The sequence below is a fragment of the Microcaecilia unicolor genome, chromosome 4, assembly GCF_901765095.1.
Source record: "Microcaecilia unicolor chromosome 4, aMicUni1.1, whole genome shotgun sequence".
Lineage (NCBI taxonomy): Eukaryota > Metazoa > Chordata > Amphibia > Gymnophiona > Siphonopidae > Microcaecilia > Microcaecilia unicolor.
In genome coordinates this window covers 240,713,245-240,737,172 of record NC_044034.1, presented here as the reverse complement: position 1 = coordinate 240,737,172, position 23,928 = coordinate 240,713,245, and the positions used below count along the sequence as shown (strand labels likewise).

The window sequence follows — 23,928 nt, the reverse complement described above, 5'->3', positions numbered from 1 at the left end:
CCCATGTAATGAAATGAGTCTACTGTGGGAATAGGCATATTGAATAATATTGGGACATCTGAGGGCTGTGGGTGTGAACCTGTAATCCAACAGGTAACTGTTTTGGAAGCATTTATTTAAACACACAGACTGATGCACAAGTTGAATTGTGTCAGCTGTCTGATGTATTAAATGATGTGTTATCACATACAAATATATGCTTATGGAAAATACATCACAAAATAAGAGTCGAAGGGGTCCTTTTACTAAGGTGCTCCAAAGGATTTAATGCACACTAAAGATTAATGCGAGCTAAATGCTAAGAAGCTCATTTTATACCTATGAGCTTTTTAGCATTTAGTGTGCACTAAATCTGTTGGCGCATCTTAGTAAAAGAGCCCAAGGATTCTAGAAAGCTATTTATATGTGTGTGTGTTTGTTTGTTTATTTCATTAAATCCCACATTTTCCCAATCAAATTGGGCTCAATGTGGCAAACATTGTTATACTAACAATACAAATTAGTAAATACATCAGTATAAAAGACTTGTAGGGTTGAATTAAACAATGATTAAATAGAATACGATAATTATTTTGAAAGAAGAACATTATGAAGGGAAAAAGAATGGAAATGGATACTTTGCGTTAGGATTCTTCTTTATGGCGGGGGGAGGGGGGTCATCAGTAAAAGGTTTTTAAGGATTTCTGGAATTTCAAATAATTATGCTCCCATCTGACTAGTTTCCGGAGGGAGTTCCACCATTTCGTACATTGGTAAAGGAACCCTGCCATGAAAGCTGATTTGAATTCTGCTTTTTTGCAACTAGGATAATGGAGAATTAAATAGTCTCTGGAACCAGGAAGAACGTTCTGTAAGGGTGATTAATTAAAGGTTGCATATAATTTGGAGTTAACCCATATAGAGTTCTGAAAAGAATACACAGAGTTTAAAAACTGCTCTGGCTTTTATAGGCAGCCAGTGTAGTTTCCTGAGCAGAGGAGAAACTTTCTCAAAACGTGTGACCTTGTAAACAAGTCTGGCTGCGGAGTTTTGGGCTGTTTGAAATCTTTTTAAGGTTAATTCTTTGCAGCCAGCATAAATGGCATTGTAATAATCAAAGTGTGATAGTACTAATGATTGTACCAAGGTTATGAAGTTATCATAAGGGAAGAGACATCTGATTCTTTTTAACCTTCGCATTACTCTGAATGCTTTTGCTATGACTGCTTGAACTTTTGGGCATTGAAAGACATATAAGGTCTATTATTACTCCTGGTATGTTTAGTTGTGATTCCAGTGGATAAGTTACATTATTGATGGTAAAGCTATGGTAATGTATAGTGTGATAGGGGTTATATAAGAGCAAGAATTTGTTTTTCTCTGTTTAATTTTAATTTAAAGGTGGCGGCCCAATTTTCCATCAGATCAAGGCCAGTTTTAACATTATTCAGCACGTCTTCAATGGTATTGTCAAAAGGGTTATAAATTTACATCATCTGCGTAAATGAAGATTTTGTAACCTCAGGCATCCAGAAACTTCCCTAGAGGGGCCATCATGATATTGAACAGGATGATAGGGGAGAGCCCTGTGGCACTCCATTCTGGTGACCACGAGGAAGAAATAGAGCTTTGTGATTTGACCTGATTGGATCTGGATTTTAAAAATCCTTGTAACCAATTCAGCACATTCCGCCTATTCCTAGATTGTCTGTATGCGCACTAGACATGTCAAATTGAAGAAGGATGATTTTCCTACCTATGCTGATTTCTTTTCTGAAGTTAGCAATGAGTGTGGTAAGGACTGTCTCCGTACTATAATTAGGTCTGAAGCCTGATTGTGAATAGTGTAGGAGGGAAGAGGAAGTCAAAGTAGTCCATGAGTTGGCGAGCGACTGTACCCTCCTTCACCTTAACCAACAAGGGGATGGAGGCCACAGGTCTGTAGTTGATGTCATTTATATTTGCCTGAGAGTTTTTCGGAATGAGGGTTAGCATTATAGACCCTTTATGGGGAAGTGACCTAATGAGAACAAAATAGAGAGATGAGATATGTCTAAGAGACTCATTGAATATATTGGATGCGGCTTTTAATAGGTAGCTGGGACACGAATCTAGTACGCAATTAAAGGATGAGTATTTCAGTAGGAAAAATTTCACTATTGAAGTAGTAGGGGGAGAGAATGATAACCATAGTCTCTCAGCTTTAATTCCTGTAGATTTGGGTAATGATACTCTCGTGAATACCTCTGGGTCTCCTTTGAACAGCAGTATCTTGTTTCTGATTTTTAAGATTTTCTGTTCAAAGTATGTGGCTAATTGAATTGCGGAAGGAGCAGATTCATTAGAGCTGATTATATCCTGAATATCTGAATATATAATAAACTGTTTAATAGGCTATAAATATGTTTGGTATTGAGTGGTTCGTTATTTGTTTTCCATAGTAAACAATTTTAGCCTTCTTAATTTTGTATTTACAATCTCTTAGAGCTAATTTCCACTGTAGTTTGTTTTCCTCAGATTTAGATTTAAGCCATTTTCTTTCAAGCTGGCTACATTTCGTTTGATGAGCAAAATGTCTGTATTGAACCGATAGATTGCCTTTTTTAGATTTTAATTTAATTTTCCCTTGAGCAATATCATCTAATATTGTTTTGCTTAGTTCATCCCACATTTTCATAAAAGTTACAAAATTGGAGATAAACGTGAGTTTTTAATCGGGTATCCGAGACCAGGTCCTTCCTCAGGATTTAAAAGAGTGAGGATAAATTTGAGAATTTTTATTTTTCATCGACTCTAACCAGCATAAGGTAAATTTTAGTTTACAATGATCTGACCATGTTAACCATGAAGCTACAATTGTTTGGTATGTTTAAATTCTAGAATCTTGAGCATGTGTATATTTTATTTCCTTTGCAGCACAGAGCTCCTGGGAAAGTTCTGATGGATGCAGTCTGCAATCATCTGAATTTGATTGAAGGTGATTACTTTGGCCTTGAGTTTCAGGATCACCAGAATGTCATGGTATGTGAATAAGTTCTCACCTTTTCTTTAAGCATTTCTATTAGTCTGAGTAACAAATGCACTGTAACATATGAATGAAAAATAAATATGTAATTATCTTTATTACTGTTTTGTTTTTAAATTTTCATTGTTGAGTGTTTTCTTTGTTTTTGGGATTGGGCTTAGATTTAGCTCATGCCCCTATTTTGTAACCCAAGACAAGTTACATTAAGGTATCGTAAGTATTGACCCCAGAGGGCTTGCAATCTAAGGGGCCCTTTTTACTAAACCACATTAACTCCTCAATGCCCATTTTGCACTGTGTTAACTGCTAGTACAGAGCCACATTACGGGTTCTTGTGCTATTTTTGCACTTAACACATGGTAAAATCTGTGTCGGGGGGTGTGGCATGGGTGGAGAGTGGGTGTGGAAGGCATTTGGATTTTAAAGTGTTGCACTTACCACGCATTATCTGCCTAATGTAGAGTTAATGCAGGGCCACTTGCTGCCTCCTAAATAGGAACTGGGAACAGGTACCGCAGTAACGTACCAGGGGTGGGGGAGTGAGGGCAGTCCACCCCGGGTGCACAGAGCAGTCGCACAGCTGTCGGCTCTGCCGGCCCCCTGCCCCCTCTGATGTTAGTTCCTGTTACGATATCACCATTTTCAAGTGTACTCTAAAATAACAAAGATGGGGCCTGATTCAGCAAACTTTGGGGTCCTTTTACTAAGCCGTGGTAAAAAGTGGCCTGCGGTAGCGTGGGCGTGTATTTCTGGCGCGCACTGGGCCAGTTTTTACTGCGTCTGCAAAAAAGCACTTTTTTAATGGGACAGGAAAATGGTATGTGGTAACACTGAAACCAGCGTGCGCCTAATACTGGCCTGAGCCCTTAACCCCACCCATTGATCTAGCGGTAAGGGCTCACGTGCTACACATGCGTTGACTGGTTAGCACCGATTACCGCCAGAAATGGGGTGTGCAGGAGGAAATAAATAATATTTTCCGTTGCCACGGGTGCGCAGCAAATCCAAAATTACCGCCAGGGGTGCAGTAGCCTGCCGGTAGTTTTGTTTTGGTGCATGCTGCACACGCGTAGAGCCTATCACACCTTTGTAAAAGGGCCCCTGTGTCTCACACAGTGGGAGAAAAGTTGTTGGGGTTTTTTCTTTAGTGAATCAGATTTATACAAAATAAATGGAAAAACTAGTTAAATCATATTACAAATGTCACATTGGAGGTAATAGCAAAAGAAAAGCACAAAAATGAAACTATCGAGTCCTTTAATGAACATACCCAACATGGGCTGTGTTTCAGCATGTGTCTGCTTCGTCAGGGGTCTGACAGAAGACATGAAAATACAATATGAACAACAAAATTACATCAATGCACATATACAACATGACATGCTGCTGTCCATACAAAAGTGTAAACTTAAAAAATGAAAATAGTATGTGCCATAAAATTGCGGAATGAAAGTATATATGCAATATACAATGATAATGCAGTATAAGTTCATGCACAGAGATGTTGAAAGTGACTTCTTGACAAAAAATAATATACATTTGTACTAAATAGAAACATATACATTATCCATAATAATAAAAACATACAAAGTGAAATTGAAAATGTGAACAAAACAGTGTGTCGAGTAAATGCAAGTGTGCATGATTGCATAACAGAAACATATCCAAAATGATGAAACATATGTAGTGAGATCAAAAATGTGTAAAAATGTGAAAAAGACATGCTTTATGTAATGTTATATAGATGTGAAAAGTAACTATGACAGTGTGTGTAATTACATGATGTTTGAAATTTGCCTGTCTTACCAATCTGAGTGAGAACTCTTGAAAAACATAGAAACAAAAATAATGTTTCCTAATTTGTCATGCTGGAAACAGAAAGAAGAAAAACTGATTAAAATCTTAGGGCCTATTTTACTAAGGCATGCCCTAATATTTAAGGCACGTCTTAATAAAAGACCCCCTTATTTTATGGGCCATGCATTACTGTATTTGCCTTACGAAAATATAAATAACCAAGCAGCTAGCACATGAGACAACTAGTGCAGACAATTGGTGCTTAAATCACAAAATGAGAATAGAATTAAACTTACACACTGATTGTACAAAGCTTACCAAACATAGTCATAAGAAAAATATTTGAAGACACCACAGCACACAAAATGTGATTGTAAACTCAGGCACAGTAAATCAGTCCAACTAAGAAAAGAGAGAACAAACGCTCTGTTTTAGCCTGATGACAGGTAACAACTTATTAAAATATGCCATTTCGGCAAGAGTGCCCAAAACATGACCATTAAAAGTTTACCGGGGTCTGAAATTACAAGCCCCCAACTGAGAAGTAAATTTATGGTGACCTTAAACAGCAATTATGTAACGGCAGATTCTAAAGAGCTTATAAAAGGTTCAATTAAATCAAAGGCTCCTACAAAAAAATCTCAAAAGGCCAGAGCATGTCACGATGGTTCTGTGGAGAGATAGCAGGTAGTAAATAAATAAATAAGGCCCAGATGCACTAAACTTTAACGACCCTTTAACGAAGAAATTTTCAACCGTAGCATGCATTAAAGGCCATTTTCCGACGACGCTAGCAGCTAACGAAAACGGAATGCAAACAAGTCACTTCCAATTGTAATGTGGACAATTCGGAATGCACTAACCATACCGACGATTGCACCGATTCAGTTACCGCGATATATTTAACGTGAAGTCAGACCTGTCGTTAAGGCCTGAGCTGTCATACAGACACTGCTCCCCGCTTCTCCCTGCAGCATAAAAATCGAAGCTGGCACGTTTGAAAATATAACACAAATATAACACAAACACGTGGCTCCCCGCTTCCCCCTGCTTAAAATATAAAATCAAACCAAAAATAAAAGAAGGATCGGGAGGGGGCAAAGGCGCTTGTCAGGAGCGTCCTGTATGGACGGCCTTGCCCCCCCCCCCCCCCTCCTCCCCGAGGTCGCTGCTGGTCCCTGCTTCCCCCTGTATTAAATAAAAAATCAAAACAAAAATCAAAAGTTTAGCAGCCCCGGCCCCCCTCCCTTCCTGTATCTCTCTCCTTCTCCCACAGCTCCGCCTCCCGCCATCCTCCGCCCCTGTGCCCCCCCCCCCTGAGGTCATCGCCGCCGCCCCCCCCCCCCCCCTCCACCGGACCCCCCTCCGCCTTACCAGGCCTGTGCAGTGCCTCTCACCTCTGTGTGAAGGCGCTGCACGAGCAAGAAGATCATCTGATCACTGCGAGTCTTCAGGAGGACATCTTTCCTTCCCTGACCTGGGCCCGCCCCTTCTGACGTGATTTCTATCCATAGGTTTTCTGTAGACACTTGTAGTGAATCCATAGGCACTTTTCATAATCATGATGCCAAGAAAAGGAATCTGAATACTGTCATAGTGCATTGTGAAACATAAATTCTGGTCAAGTGAATTTAACCAGGAATGAAACTTATGCAATTTCTCAACACTTCCCTTCCACAACACCAGCACATCATCGATGTATCTCCTCCGAAATCTAACCTTTTCTTGATAAGGGTGTGATTCTAAAAATTAGTATTAAAAAATTCCTAGTATTATCAGTTCTATTGTTAAGAACATCAGTTATTATTCTTAAAGCCTGTTCTTATGGTATGTTTATATACAATAATTCCAGGTCAAAGGTGACCAAAACAATGTCTGTTACATCACCGTCAAACGCATGTAACAAGTTGATCACATGCGAGGAGTCATGAATATAGGACTTCACCAAAGGAATAAATGGCCTCAAAAAGGTGTCAACGAAAACAGAGAGAGGTTCAAGGAGATAGCCTACAGCAGATTCTGTGGTCGTCCAGGAGGATTTGTAAGAGACTTGTGGACTTTGGGTAGCATGTATATTGTTGGTGTTACAGGATGATCCGTTATAAGAACATCTTTCTTTTGATTTCATGAAACAAGAATAAAAACCGAAATTCACCCAGAAATTTATCTCTTTTCTTAATTCCTCAGTGGGATCATTTTAAATATGCTTTCATTCTGCAATTTTATGGCACATATTATCATTTTTTATGTAAGTTTACACTTTTGCATGGGCACCAGCATATCATGTTGTATATGTGATTTTTATTTTGTTCATATTGTAATGTCTTTTGTCAGACCCCTGATGCAGGTGAACACACGCTGAAACATGACCCGTGTCAGGTATATTCATTAAAGGACTCTTGATTGATCCATTCTTAAAGGCCCATTTGTGCTTTCCTTTTGCTGTTCTTGGTTGTGTACTTTGGAACCGTTCCTTCTGTTACCTACATTGGAGGTAAATTCCATGTGTCAAGCATGTTTTATGTGCTAAAAATGGATATTATAAAATAAGTCCATACTGGCACACATGCCAACAAGAACACGGGAGTACTTTTATGCAATCAGTGACCAGGCCCATCAACAACAAAACTCCAAACATAACACAGAAGAGCCAGGGAAAATAAAACAATTATATTAAATATTTTAATACAGTCAAAAATACATATCGTGCATTAAGGTGGCAAATCTGTAAAGTGGTGTGCTTAACACCAATTCTATTATGGCTTTGGGGTGCACCTAAGCCATTATAGAATAGTAGCATAAATACACTTTGGCACACCTATCAATAGGCGCAGTAACATATGTCATGTCAATAGTGGGTATAAGTGGGCGTGACTGGGTGCACCTTGCAATGCACGCAACTGAAGGTATTCTGTAAGTTGTTTTTTTTTTTTGTTTTTTTTTTTTGTTACATTAGTACCCCGCGCTTTCCCACTCATGGCAGGCTCGATGCGGCAGGCAATGGAGGGTTAAGTGACTTGCCCAGAGTCACAAGGAGCTGCCTGTGCCGGGAATCAAACTCAGTTTCCCAGGACCAAAGTCCACCACCCTAACCACTAGGCCACTCCTCCACAGTTGCGTGTGTTGCTGGCCAACGTTCTTATGACACATCCATTTTTCTCCCACGTTAATTCCTCCATAGCAGTTGTGCACTATCCTCCAGATTCTATATATATGGCTCTTTGAGTTGCACGTGCAAATTTGGACTTATTTCCAATTTGTGCGTGCTACTTAATTGATAAATGAGCCAATCAGTGCCGATAATTGGGCAATAACAAACAGTTATTGACAATAATTAGAATTTATGTGCTCATCTTTTTAGGCGTATTCTATAAAGAAGTGTACATAAATTCTAGTGCGCGAGTCCAAAAAGGGGGCATGGCCATGGGAGGAGCATGGGCAGGTCAGGGGTGTTCCTAAAATGTATGCGCTTTGTTATAGAATTAGTGGGATCTGCATCTAATTTACGTGTGGGGATTTACACCAGGTTTTCATTGGTGTAAACGGTCTCACCTTAATGTAATCGCAAGTCCTGGCACTAAGTGCTGTTCTATAATCCACGCCTAACTGCAAGTGTGGTTTATAGAATAGTGCCAAACTATTTTTTCAGTTCCGATTTTTTTTAGGTGCCATTTATAGAATCTAGCCCTTTGTCACATAGGCACACTCTTTATAGAATAGCGCCTAACACCTACGCACATAAATGCAAATTGTAACATCATTAAAGCACATAGGTGTGCCTATTCTATAAGGGGCCCTTTTACTAAGCCGCATAAGTGTCTGCACGCACCCAGTGCATGCCAATGGGTTGTCGCTTGACTGCCATGTGGCTCTTGCGTTAATTTCATTTTTGGCGCATGTCTGAAAAATATTTTTTATTTTCAGATACGCGTAATGGACGCGTGCCAAGTGGCATTTGACACACATAGGTCATTACCACCTAGATTCTTTACCACTAGGTCAATGGCTGGCAGTAAGGTTGCAGACCCAAAATGGACGCATGACAATTTTGATTTTGCCGCACGTACATTTTTGGAAAAAAAAGGGGGGGGCCGTTTTCACAGGCACGCTGAAAAATGGATTGGCGCGTGCCCAAAACCCGCGCCTACACTACCGCAAGTCATTTTTCAGCACACCTTAGTAAAATGACCCCTAAATTAGTGCACGTAAATGGTGCCTAAATTTTGGCACCCTGTATAAAATTGCCCTTTAATTTCTATCACCACATATCAAATTCAATGTGGCAAATTATAGTCATTCCTGGGGATGACATTTGGATGAAGCTGTGATGTACATGTGTACTTTATAAAGTGTATGCATAGAGTACATGTACAGTGTTACTCTTGCCACTATCAGGTACAAATTTGTGGGAGAACATTTTTATACCATAGGGCATAGTTCTAGGAATCTATTTTATAAAGGCACATAAATGCTTGTTTCCTTTAAAAATAAATTCACAAGAAAAAAAAACCTTAAAGAAATAACTATGCTAAAAAATAAAACTGTGGAAGTGTACTTTTAAATATATCCAAATGTAGAAACAACAGAGATAGCAGCAAAACAGCATTGCACTTCTCTCTGCAAAGTATATCAACTACATAAATTGGTTTCAGTTCATTCTTATGTCTAAGTATAATTTGGTATAAGACTATTTTCTTTCTTTTTTTTTTTTTCCAGTCAAACATGAGTCAAAAATCTAATAAAAATAATACTTCCCTGACTGCTGTGAGATTCAGATTCTCTGTTTCATTAAAAAACTGCCTCAGGATTCCATAGATGGCACATCAGAACAAGTCTTAAAACATTTTTGTCACAATCTTCTAAACTTGTTTACAGCATCTTGCAATCAATATGTCATCCCAAGCCAATATGTATAGAGAAATGGCAAGAACAGCATTAATGGTTTTGCCCCACTCCCATATTGACAATCTTTGTGACATCAGGGAGACACAATTCCGCAAACGCTATTCACAGTGACAATCAACATGATGTCATCCTGTGAGAGAAAATGATTAAATTATCAAAACAGACACTACAATATAAAAATATTTTTGAGAAATTCATTATAGACCGCCAGCCATTGATCTAGTGGTAAAGTCTCATGCGGTAACCGGGTGGTAATGAACTATGCACGTCTAATACACCTGTCCGAAAATAAAAATTATTTTTCGGGCGCGCATATCGGACGTGTGCCAAACATGAAATTCCTCAACAGCCACGCAGTAGCCAGGTGGTAACTACATTTTGGCGCACATTGAGCATGCATAGACGCTTACACAGCTTAGTTAATGGGCCCCTTTGTTATTTATTTAAAAATGTTATATACTTCTTTATTGGCCAATGGTTGTCCTAAGTCATTTACAAAAGAAAAATAAATACAATAAAATTTTACAAAGAAGACAGATAAAACTGGGATGATAAACCTTTGGTCTGTCCTGGTATGGCAGTGCTTATGTACTTATATCTGGCAGACATCACAAAGTCTGCCAGATATAATCAAAGAACGCATTGCTTTCAAAATCTGCACTCTGGTTCACAACATTATCTACGGTGAAGCTCCGGGATACATGACAGACTTGATCGACCTACCAACTAGAAACACACCCGAATCAACATGAACGTACCTAAATCTGCACTACCCAAGCTGCAAAGGACTCAAGTATTGGTTGGCGTAAGATGGCGGCCACACAGTAAGCTCCGCCGAGCCACAGATGAAGCCCGATCTTATGGGCACCGGACCCGCTCCCAAACGCACCGCTCGACACCAGCGGAGACCCAACAACGCCGCCGAGACCAGCGGGAAGAACTGTGAACGCCCCGCGCTCAGGTCGACACAGGTCAGGCTGCGGGTCCCAAAACGGAGCAGGGCGGAGAAGGACACTGCCTAAGCGAGAGGCGCTCCCACACAGCAAAGCGCCGAGAAAGTAAAGAGAGCTCGCCCTCGGCCGTCGCGCTCCCCGGCAGGAACTGCCCGGGACAGTGTCGACTGAGAGCTCCGGCGGGCCCAATATCGTGGCGCGAGGTCCCGGGCCCAGCAGCCCGACGCCCATGCTGCCCTTCCCGCCGCGTGGCGCGGCCTGTCTGCACCGCGAGTCCTTCAGATTGGGCAGGTGGTGCGGCTTAGCGTCTTCCACAGGCGCCCTAGTTGCACTGCTGCTCTACAGGCAGCCCAGCTTTGTCGTTCCGAGTCCAGCCCAGCTTGGTCGCTCCGAGACCAGCCCAGCAGCTCCAGCACTGTTACTCTGAGAGCGGCCCACCTGCTCCAGCTCTCCCTGGTCCACCTGGTCCAGTCCAGCGGTCCAGCTTGTCCCTGTCTGCCGATCCAGCTCTTCCTGGTCCACCCGAGCCATCTTCTCTTCTCTCTGCTTGCTTGCTCCAGTCCAGCGGTTCCAGCTTGTCCCAGTCCACCAATCCAGCTTTCCCTGCCTGCTCTGATCCATCGGCCTGTTCCAGCCCGCCTGCTACCTGCTCCAGCAGTCCGTCGGATCCAGCTTCTCCCTGCTTGTCCCAGTCCGCCGATCCAGCTTTCCCTGTCTACTCTGATCCATCGGCCTGTTCCAGCCCGCCTGCTACCTGCTCCAGCTTGCCGCAGTCCGTCGGATCCAGCTTCTCCCTGCTTGTTCCTGCCGCAGTCCGTCAGAACCAGCTTCTCCCTGTTTGTTCCAGCCATCTGCTCCAACTTGTGCCAGCTATCTGCTCCAACTTGTTCCAGCCCGCCTGATCCAGCTCATCCCAGTCCATCTGCACCGGCCTGTTCCAGTCCGCCTGACCCAGCTCCTCCCTGTTTGTGCCAGACATCTGCTCCAGCTTCTTCCAGCCCGCCTGATCCAGCTTCTCCCTGTTTGCTATGGTCCTTCTGCTTCAGCGGTGCCAGCCCACCTGATCCAGCCTCTCCCCGTCCACCTGATCCAGCCTCTCCCCGCTTGTTCCAGCTACCTGCTCCAGCTTGTCCCAGTCCGTCGAATCCAGCTTGCTCCAGCTACCTGCTCCAGCTTGTCCCAGGCCGTCGGATCCAGCTTATCCCTGCCTGTCCCAGTCATCTGCTCCAGCTTGTTCCAGCCCGCCTGATCCAGCTCGTTCAGCCTCTCCCTGCCTGTTCCAGCTACCTGCTCCAGTTGTTACCTCGACTTCTGATGCATATCGAATACCTACTTTAACTGTTGATTGAATTCCTTTACTCTATCTTAACTGCTGATTGAATTCCTCTAGACACTATCACTCCCTATGCCTTAGCTGTTGCCTGCTGTCCCAATCCTAGCATTCCTGCCTCCTCCTCTACTCCCATCACCTTAGCCACTTCACATCTACCCGCATCCACCTTAGCCCTATATATGGCCCCTATACACATTCTATTCATCGCTCTGTCCCTTCCTAACCTCTTCCCCCCTCCCCTTCCACTGTCTACCTCAGGAACTCATTGCCCACCCTTGTCCCCTCCCGTCCTGCTCATTACTCCCCTACCCTACCTCCCCCCACCACCTCCCCAGCTCTCCTGCCCCCCTCATCATTCCTAGCTCTCAACTTTCTACACTTCCTCCCCACCATTAACCCCATCCCCATTCCTCCTTAACACATCCCGTCTTCGTCATCTTCGTCGACCCTCCTCCCCTACCCTCCTCCGCACTCTCTTACTCCTCCTACTTTCCGCAGGTGACGTCAATCCCAATTCAGGTCCCCCTCACCTCTCCTCTCCATAGCCACGTAACCAATCCCAGAATGCCTCCAATCTCATCTCTATTCCCCTTCTCCCCCCCCCCCCCCCCCGCTTCCCTCCCCTTCTCGTGTGCCCTATGGAATGCCCACTCAGTATGCAACAAACTCTCCTTCATCCACGATTTATTCATCTCCCGTTCCCTTCAACTGTTCGCTTAAACTGAAACTTGGATAACCCCTAACGACACTGCCTCAATCGCAGCCCTATGCCATGGAGGATATATCTTCTCCCACACTCCCCGCCCAGATGCACGCAGTGGAGGCGTTGGGTTTCTTCTCTCACCCTCTTGTAGTTTTCAACCCCTCCTCCTGCCACAGTCTCACTGCTTCTCATCCTTTGAAACTCATGCCATCCGTCTATTCTACCCGACACCACTCAGAGTTGCAGTCATCTACCGCCCCCCTGAGAAGCCCCTCTCTTCATTACTTACTGACTTCGACGCTTAGCTCACCGTCTTTCTTGATCCCTCATCTCTATCCCTCATTCTTGGTGATTTTAACAGTCATGTTGACAACCCTTCCAACTCCTATGCTTCTAAATTCCTCACTCTGACATCCTCCTTTAACCTCCAACTATGCTCTACCACCCCTACTCACCGTAATGGCCATTGTCTCGACCTCGTTCTCTTCTCCTCCTGCTCATCCTCCAATTTCTGCACCTCAGTCCTTCCTATCTCAGATCATCACCTAATCACCCTCACACTTCATCACCCTCCCCCTCAACCTCGCCCAACTATAACCACTGCCTTCAGGAATCTCCAAGCTGTCGACCCCCCTACCCTATCCTCTCACATCTCCAATCTCTTCCCTTCCATCTCGTCTTCTGAATCTGTTGACACGGCTGTCTCTACCTACAATGAAATTCTCTCCACTGCTCTGGATATCCTAGCACCATCTGTCTCTCGCCCCACTAAGCGCATTAATCCTCAGCCCTGGTTAACCCCTTGCATCCGTTACCTTCGCTCCTGCACCCGATCTGCTGAAGGACTCTGGAGGAAATCTCGCACCCTGTCAAACTTCACCCATTACAAATTCATGCTATCCTGCTTCCAGTCCTCCCTATTCCTTGCCAAACAGGAATATTATTCTCAATTAACCAATTCTCTTGGCTCCAACCCTCGTCGCCTCTTTGCCACCCTCAACTCCCTACTTAAAGTGCCCTCCGCTCCCACCCACCCCCACCCCACTCTCTCCTCAAACACTTGCTGACTACTTCCGCGATAAAGTGCAGAAAATAAACCTTGAATTCACTTCCAGGCCTTCTCCTCCCTGTGACTTCTTAACCCACTCCCTCAACCAACCTAACCTGGCCTCCTTCTCCTCCTTCCCTGAGATCACCGAAGAGGAAACTGCTCGCCTTCTTTCTTCCTCTAAGTGCACCACCTGTTCCTCTGATCCCATTCCCACCAATCTGCTTACCAACATCTCTCCTACAGTTAGCCCCTCAATCTGTCACATCCTCAACCTCTCTCTCTCCACTGCTACTGTCCCTGACACCTTCAAGCACGCTGTAGTCACACCACTTCTCAAAAAACCATCACTTGACCCCCACCTGTCCCTCCAACTACAGCCCCATCTCTCTCCTACCCTTCCTCTCCAAATTACTTGAACGCGCTGTCCACAGCCGTTGCCTTGATTTCCTCTCCTCTCAGGCCATCCTTGATCCGCTTTAATCCGGCTTTCGCCCATTACACTCGACAGAAACAGCACTCTCTAAAGTCTGCAATGACCTGTTCCTTGCCAAATCCAAAGGTCACTACTCCATCCTCATCCTCCTCGACCCATCTGCCGCCTTTGACACTGTCAATCATAATTTACTTCTTGACACACTGTCCTCATTCGGGTTCCAGGGCTCCGTCCTCTCCTGGTTCTCTTCGTATCTTTCCCAACGCACCTTCAGAGTATTTTCTAATGGCTCTTCTTCCACCCCCGTCCCGCTCTCTGTTGGGGTTCCTCAAGGATCTGTCCTTGGACCGCTTCTTTTCTCGATATACACCTCTTCCCTGGGCTCGCTGATCTCATCACATGGTTTCCAGTACCATCTCTATGCTGATGACACCCAGCTTTACCTCTCCACTCCCGACATCACAGTCGAAACCCAGGCCAAAGTTTCGGCCTGCCTCTCAGACATCGCTGCCTGGATGTCCAACCGGCATCTGAAACTGAACATGGCAAAGACTGAGCTCCTTGTCTTTCCACCCAAACCCTCTTCTCTTCCCCCACTTTTCGTCTCTGTTGACAACGCCCTCATCCTCCCCATCTCTTCAGCCTGCAATCTTCGACTCCTCCCTCTCCTTCTCTGCCCATATCCAGCAGACAGCTAAGACCTGTCACTTCTTCCTCTTTAATATTAGCAAAATTCGCCCATTCCTCTCTGAACAGACCACCCGAACCCTCATCCACTCGCTCGTTACCTCTCGTCTTGACTATTGCAACCTTCTCCTCGCTGGCCTCCCGCTTAGCCACCTATCCCCCCTTCAATCTGTCCAAAATTCCGCCGCACGTCTTATCTACCGCGTGAATTGATACTCTCATATCACCCCTCTCCTCAAGTCGCTTCACTGGCTCCCGATCCGCTACCGTATACAGTTCAAGCTTCTCCTATTGACCTTCAAGTGCACTCAATCTGCAGCCCCCCATTACCTCTCTACCCTCCTCTCCCCGTATGTTCCCACCCGTAACCTCCGCTCTCAGAACAAATCACTCCTATCTGTACCCTTCTCCACCACCGCTAACTCCAGACTCCGCCCCTTCTGCCTTGCATCACCTTATGCCTGGAACAGACTTCCCGAGCCCATGCGCCCTCCCTTCCCATTTTCAAGTCCTTACTCAAAGCACATCTCTTTTCCCTTGCTTTTGGCGCCTAACCACCTTCCCCATTCATGATACCTACACTGACTACATAGTTTGTTACCTTTAGATTGTAAGCTGTCTTGAGCAGGGACCGTCCTTCCCCATATTTAAACTTGTACAGCGCTGCGTAACCATGGCAGCGCTATAGAAATGCTAAGTAGAAGTAGTAGTAGTAGTAAATACAAATCAACTTACGCGTTCAGTTTTTCCTACATAAGCACACAACTGTGGAGCGCATTACCAAAAGCCTTGAAAACTACGAACGACCACCTAAAATTCCGGAAAACACTAAAAACTAACCTGTTTTAGGAGGCATACCCTACCAATCCAACATAAATGCCTGATCTTTGCAACACAACAAAACTAAAGAACGTAATGGACATAACACAACTCTTCCGTTGTATGATTCGCTATTGTGGCTGTGCCACATGAACTTCATCTTACCACAACATCACTTTGTATTTGTTTACACCGGAGTCTGTAATGCCTCTCCGGTACTATGTAAGCCACATTGAGCCCACAAATAGGTGGGAAAATGTGGGATATAAATGTAATGAATAAGTAAAGTACATCTTTGCCCCCCAAATAACACCCTCTTTAATTGAACTGAAACTCTTACTGCACCATCCCCCAGACCATGTAAGTCCACAAATCATTTACACTGGGAAGAGGTAGTTTTTCAGCTTTTACAAAACAAGGCATACTCCATCCTCAAATCCAGTGGCAATACTGTTCCAAAGAATGGGGACTAGCACTGGAAAACTCTGTTAAACACCCTGATTTTTTCATCACCTTCACAGTCAGATGACCTTAGGTGTCTTCCTGGCTTATAATCAAGTGATCCTGTTTTGCAGCCATGCAAAGCGTGAAAAGATAGTACTGGGATCTTAAACTGCACCTTTAGAATCCACAGGTAACCGATGTAAGTAACAAGAGAGAAGCTGAATATCAATGGAATACCCCCAAAACGAACCATTCTGGGTGGACTGAAACTAGGCCATTAATCCTCTTCGATGTTTCACATATAATCCATTACAATAATCTAAATCAGGGCCATGCCTAGGGTCTCTGGCGCCCCCCTGCAGACTATCTGTTGCCCCCCTTCCCCCCGTGTGGCACAAGATGCAAAGGAAATAGGAGCTGAAAGATGGAGTGCATCTTTGTGGGATTGCTCAACAAATAGATCACAAATAATTTTTTATCATTTTTAACCGTGAAAATGATCACTCACCACTTGCCACACTGACAGGAATTGTCAGCAATGTTCTTAGAAACAAATTGCTATACATTGCAAACTAAGACAGCAGATGTAAATTCTCAGAGTGGACATATTCCAAACGCTAAAATGAAAATAAAATGATTTTTTTCTACCTTTGTTGTCTGGTGACTTTCTTTTTCTGATCATGATGGCCCAGTATCTGATTCTGCTGCTATCTGTCCTCTTAACTCCGTTTCCAGGGCTTCCTTTCCATTTATTTCTTTATTTTCCTCCTTTCTTCTTCATTTCTTGCTCTATATCCATTTCCAGCAATTTCTCCTCTCCCTGGGTCCTGCCCCTCCCATCCATGTCCATCCATGTCCCTCTCTGCCCTTCCATCCTCCATCCATAGCCAGCAATTTTCCTCTCTCCCCTCCCCTCCATTTCCAGCAATTTCTCCTCTCCCTGGGCCCTGCCCTCTCATCTATGTCCCTCTCTGCCCTTCCCTCCTCCATTCATAGCCAGCAATTCTTCTCTCTCCCCTCCCCTCCATTTCCAGCAATTTCTCCTCTCCCTGGGCTCTGCCCACCCATCCATTTCCATCCTTGTCCCTCTCTGCCCTTCCCTCCTCCATCCATAGCCAGCAATCCTCCTCTCTCCCCTCCCCTCCATTTCCTGCAATTTGTCCTCTCCCTGGGCCCTGCCCTCCCATCCATGCCTCTCTGCCCTTCCCTTACCTCAGCTCCGCGCCCTGGGGCCTTTAAATCTTTTACCTCCGGTCGCAGCAGCGTCAGTGAAAGCGCTGCCAATGTCTCCCTTCCCTTCGCGCTTGTTGGTTCCCTCAGTATCCCGCCTTCTTCTGACGTCAGAAGAAGGCGGGACACTGAGGGAACAAACGAGCGCGAAGGGAAGGGAGACGTCGGCAGCGCTTTCACTGACGCTGCTGCGACCGTCGAGCCTCGGAGGTAAAAGGTTTAAAGGCCTCGGCGGTGCGGAGCTCAGGTAAGCGGCGAGGGTATGCACCGCGGCGGCACCCTCAAGAGGTCGTCGCCCCCCTGTGGTGCTTACCCCGCTTACCATATTGGCATGGTCCTGATCTAAATGAACCAAAATATAGAATTGCAGTATGGTCCTACACCATTTCTGCTCCAATAAAAGCCAGAACTTCCAAACCAATTTCAACTTTTAAAAGATCTATCTGATAACATAAATCTGTGCCTCCATTGAAAATTGCTTATCTACATAAAGTCTCTATCTGTCATCTTTTCTGCAAATAGATATGTTTCTGAACCCAGAATCAACAAATTGTCCTACCCCCAGTGCTTAGGTTCAACTATCAATAGAAATTCTGTCTTCTGGGAATTCAACATCCAAGTTATTGCAGGACAGCCATTTTGAAACCATCCGTAAACCTTGTTCTAATCCCTCCAGCGCTTGATACATGATTGAAACATGAATTCATTTTGGATGAATAGTAGATATTTAAGTATAAGTTTTTGGCTGAATGGTGATTTTTAAATGAACTATAATGGATGAAATTATGAAGATGCACTTTAAGCATTGATGGAAGGAGATAATTCACATTTAAAAAGAGAACCGATGATTATAATTGAAGTGAATTGAATCAAAATTGATGTGCTACACCTCAGATATAATATATAGGGCTCAACAAATTCCAGTCACCATGGTGCCTAGGGATTGCACCCTAGTGCCTGTGGTTTCATTCCCCCCCCCCCCCCCCCCCCCCCCCCCTTCATTTTTTTTTTTTTTTTTTTTTTGTAGAGCTGCCCTACAAACAGTGCATTTCCTGTAGAATGATTCGACCCTCTGTAAGCATGAGCCACATGGTACAAGAAGTTCAGAAAGTCTTATGGTTTCAAGTCACTGTCACCGATCAGGAGCATTCAGTGACTGTGCCATTCCACTGCTGCATGTTTTTTTTTTTTTTTGCCACCCATGCACTCTAGTGTTCCTTTTCCTCCAGGGAGTTCACGCTTGTCCTGACAGCCCAAACTCTCCAACATTTGCTCACAACAAACGTGACCCGAAGTTGCTCCCTTTTTCTCCCCCAAGTCCTGTCACTCTCCTGTACGCACACACTGATCCCAACATCAGCACCCTTCTTGTCCCAGGATGGTTCATACCCCAACAGTCCCAGCAATTTTCCAATGCAAACCCAAAACCTGGCGTTATTCATCTCTGGCCCCAGATGCAAAACCCAGCTAAGGTCTGTTTTTTTTTTGGGGGGGGGGGGGGGGGGGGGGTTCTTTTTTCATGCCGTCTCACCCGACTGGTCCGGTCAGCACATTGAGCCTGGGACCTACTTCTCCCTTGCATGCGTGTGAGACTAAAGCACCTAGCCTAAAATTAGTCTGGTTCTTGAACATGACCGCAGCTCTACACATCCTGAAAGCACCATTCTTCACAAGTGCACTTACTTGTGCGTGGGCCATCACATTTCTGAATTTGGCCTTGTAGCCTGTTGATGCAGCCACCTGACTCTTCCTTTCATTGCAGCCCCAGACGTATTCCCTGCTGATCCCAGGTTAAAAAAAACAAACAAACAAAGGTTACAGTATAAACGAGAGAGAGAGAGAGAGAGAGAGAGAGATAAACTGGGTGAAGACCTTGGGTATGAAAGAGAGACTGGGTAAAGGATGGCAGGGTGGGGGATGGTTAATATGAGAGAGAGAGAGAGGCAATATGAAGCCTGAAAGACTGGGAAAAATATCAGTGAGAGAAAGAGACTGTGTGAAAGCTGATGTGTGAGAGTATGAGTGAGAGACAGAGATGGGGTGAAGGCTAGGGTATGAGTATGAGTGAGAGACTGTGTGAAGTCTGAGGTGTGAGAGTATGAGTCACAGAGAGACTAGTTCGGACACAGGCCATGGTGATATGTGGAACAAAGAATCAGTTGTCTTTGTTCACCTGTCAAGGGGGGTGATGTCACAAAGCTGACAGTATACTTTGGGAAGGGAGACTGCTGGCTTCTGCCAGTGATTTGCAGAAACATCTTTAAGGACCTGATTTACTCAAGTTACTTTTTTTATTTTATTTTTATTTATTTATTGCATTTGTATCCCACATATTCCCACATATTTGCAGGCTCTATATGGCTTACATTGCTCCGTCATGGTATCACCATGACTGAGTGAACATATACAATTAGTATTTATATAAGAAACATGGGAAATATAGTGTATAAAAGTAACATGTACACGGTATAGGAAAAGAGCCTTAATAAATCTGGTTCTAAAAAAATACTGTTGATCTGGGAGGGATTCCTGCGCTTCCCTCCAGAAATTTACTGGGGGTAGTGTTGAGGGGATGGGAAAGGAGAAACGAGAGAGATCTCAGCCGCTGGCTCCTAGATTTAGTGAAAATTTGTTGAGGCCTATATCTATTTGTGAAATATGATGGTACAAGTATATAGCACTGGGCAGCTAGATAAAGTATTATATGTTATCTGGTATTTTTTCTGAGATATTTGCCTATGTTCCTTTCTAAAATAGGCTCTTAGAACTATCCCTAATGGTGCGCACATTCTCTTGCACAAATTTATACCTGCTCTGAAAAGGCGCAAATGGGTGCATGTGTTCTAAGCAGGCATTTGCATATTTTATACAATACATATATACATCATAACCTCACCAAAAAGTATTGCCCAGGAAGTGTTTGCGTAGGTGGCAGTATTAGTTTGCACGATCTTGTCAGCATGCATGTTTGTATATGTGTATTTGGACACTCAGGGCCCTGTTTACTATGCTGCACTGTAGGCGCACAGACTTTTTAGCACGTGCTAACGCTAGAGAAACCCAAAGGAATATAATAGGTGTCTCTGTCGTTAGCGCATGCTAAAAGGTTAGCACGCCTACAGCGCAGCTTAGTAAAATGCTTATCTTTTTTCTGAGTCAGAGTGGCATCCAATTAAACAAACATTCCACAGAATGATAAGGGCAGAGGTCATGCTTCTGAGAGCCATGCATAACTTTCTCTTTTAATAATTACCCTTAATTATATCATTAATATTATTTTGTGTTGATTTTAGGTTTGGTTGGACCTGTTAAAACCAATTCTGAAACAGATTAGAAGTAAGTATAACACCTGTTGGGAAAAGATGGATGCACTGTTTTTTTTTTTGTTTTATGTGGGCCCACCAGATGCTCCCTACTGTCATGTCAAGAGCACCAGTTTCATTCTATTGCTTCTAGCTGCCACAGCTCAGTGTTTCCGGGATTTCTGAAAACAAAAATATTAACCAAGTGATTTCGTTTTCGTGGAATTTGTGGATTTTTAAAAATATAGTGTCAAAAATAACCTTTCCTGAGAAGGTTGACCAGATGCAACTTAGAGTAACGGCTGGAAATATGCATTGCCAGCAGTAATGAGACTGGTGACTGCAGAGAATTTTAAAAAATCAAACTCAAATAAAGCAGTTGCCCCAGTTATCATGGATTATGCATTCCAAGTTTTGAGTTTTTTAAGCTGCTTTGTGATCAAAAGGAATGCAACTGGTTTTTAACTCAATACATATAAATGCATGTTCTATTATGGCAGTTTTAAGAAGACTAATTTAGTACTTACTTACATGAAAATGACCCCATGAGTATGTTGCACCAAACCAAAAAAAAAAAAAAAAATCCAACCACTGGTCGATTCCCAACCCTTGAGGAGAAGGGAATTGAACATCTTGCTGTGGCGACAGCTAGTGTTCGGATTTAAGATTGCAGGATTCCAAAAGGAGCCTTGGTGTGTGGCCCCTGGATGAAGACCATTGTTACAATGATTGAACAAAATAAACTGGGAAGGCAATTACAGTCATAAGAAAAAGTCCCCCCCCCCCCCTCTAGATTTCCCCTGTTATTTTATATATGTCACACTGGTTTCTGATCTTTAAACAAATGTATTATTAGACAAAGAGAACCTGAGTAAACACATAAGAGTTTTTAAATTATTACTTCATCTATTTAACGAACAAAGTTATTTTAACACCCATATCACCCATATGAAAAAGTAACTGGCCCCTTAGTTATGCAATCAACCAATTGACCAAATGTAATTGATAATTAGATTTATCTTATTGAACATAGTCAGGCTTGACTGCAGCCTGCCCTATTAAATGTAAACCTCACTATATATTAAACCTTTTCATGAGAATGGAGTAGTCACCACAAAGTTTCTTCAAGAATGCTATGTCATGATCAAAGGGTATTCCAGTTGTTGAAATATATCACTTCTTGAAAGCCATTTCTAAAGCTCTGGGACTCCACGCAACCACACTGAGAGCCATTATTTGCAAATGGAGAAGTCTTGGAGCAATATTGAATCTCCCCAGGACTGCCAAAATTACTCCAAGGGAATAGCAACAGTTCCTACAGGAAGTCACAAAATATCCCAAAAGAACATCCAAAAAACTGCAGGCTTCCACAATAAGAGGGGCTGGGCAAAAATGGGATCCATGGGGAGTAGCAAGACAGAAGAGGGACATCAGTGCTTGTCTCACACTTGCAAAAACACATCTGGATGATCTCCATGACTTTTGGGATAATGTTCTATGGGCAGATGAATCAAAAGTGGAACTCTTTGGACAACACAGGTCCCATTATGTGTGGCATAAAGTGAATACAACATTCCACAGAAGTGGAGTGGAGGAGTGGCCTAGTGGTTAGGGTGGTGGACTTTGGTCCTGGGGAACTGAGGAACTGAGTTCGATTCCCGGCACAGGCAGCTCGTTGTGACTCTGGGCAAGTCACTTAACCCTCCATTGCCTGCCGCATTGAGCCTGCCATGAGTGGGAAAGCGCGGGGTACAAATGTAACAAAAATAACATGAGGGGGAGGGGGGAATGCTTTGCTGTCTTAGGACCTGGAAAACTTGCCATTATTGAAGGAACCATGAATTCTGCACTGAACCAGAAACTTTTTAAGGAGAATTTCTGGTCGTCTTTTTTGTAAGATGACGCATAATTGAGTTATGTAGCAAGACAATAATCCAAAACTCAAAAGTATGTCTAAATCAGAATGGCTGAGGAGAAACAAAATTAAAGTTCTGGACGGGCTTAGTCAAAGTCCTGACTCTTGAACCCAGTAGAGATGGTATGGAAGAACCTGAAACAAGTGGTGCATGCATGAAAACCTATGACTGTGTCTGAATTAAAGCAGTTCTGCTTTGAAGAGTGCCCAAGACTCCTCAACAGTGATGTGAAAAACTAATACCAAATTATAAGAAGTGTTTGGCTGCAATTATTGCTGCTAAAGGTTATTATATTTAGAGGGCAGTTACTTTTCGCATGGGTGATAAGAGTGTTGGATAACTTTGTTCCTTAAATATAGTTAATGAAGTAATATACAATATGTAACTTAGATTATGAACCCTTTAGGGACTGTTAAAAGTACCTGTAATAGAAATTGTAAATCGCATAGTTGCCTCAGGGATCACTTGAGGTATATCAAGTTCTGAAAATAAATAATTTTTTTAAAAAACCCTGTGTTACATGTTAGGTTCCCTTTGCTAACACTACATTTTATTTAAAGATCAGAAATCATTCAGTGTGACATGCATGCAATAATAAGGGAAATCAGAAGGGAGGGGTATTTTTTCACATTACTGTATAAAATAGGGGAAATATTTCACATGTAGTTTTGAATGAATTGGAAGTCAACAGAAGAGGAGGAAATTGCCAGGTGAAAAAAGAAGCTGACAGCCTAAACAAATCCTTCCAGCTCCTCTTGTACCCTGGGGATTTTGGGGTGAGGAAACAGGAGCAATCTCTGGACACTGCTGCCCAGGGATGGTACCTCACGTTTTGATTGTGGGCCACTGACAGGGCAGGAGCATCAGGGGATTATACCTGCCATAGCCATTTCTCCTGCCCCCTCCCCCCCCCCCACACACACACACTTTTAAGAGCGGGTGGAGGATTATGTTGAGGTTATTGGGTTTTTTGAGCTTCAGAAGCTGTGGTAAATGCATCCACATTAATAGCAGTGCACTTACTGTGTGATAAAAATACATCTTGGGTGGTAACTGCATGGGCAGTGGTGGGTAAGCCCCTGAGAATTTCCACACAGGCTTTGTAGATACTGTGTGTTTAATTTTTGCAACTAATGCATGGTAACTGCAAAACTTTACCATACTTTTGTAAGCGGGCCCCTAAGTAAACTGAAGTACTGTTTATCAGTGGCATAGCCAGAAGGGGGTTTTTGTGTGGGCCAGTGGGTAGAATGGGTGGGCATGAGACATTTCCTCTTCTCCCCCAACTCCTTTACCCTGCTTTGCCACCAAATTTTAAAAAATTAATTCCTTGGTTGGCAGGAATTCCTAA

The 23,928-nt window shown here is 43.5% G+C and overlaps 1 protein-coding gene across 1 annotated transcript in view; it reads left to right on the top strand.

Annotated features, from left to right (window-relative positions):
- Positions 1 to 23,928, top strand: part of FARP1 (FERM, ARH/RhoGEF and pleckstrin domain protein 1) — a 424,664-nt gene that overhangs the window by 156,616 nt on the left and 244,120 nt on the right. Inside the window, 2 exon segments of the mRNA XM_030201356.1 lie at positions 2,896 to 3,000; positions 20,653 to 20,695. Of these exon segments, the coding sequence (XP_030057216.1) occupies positions 2,896 to 3,000; positions 20,653 to 20,695 (148 nt within the window).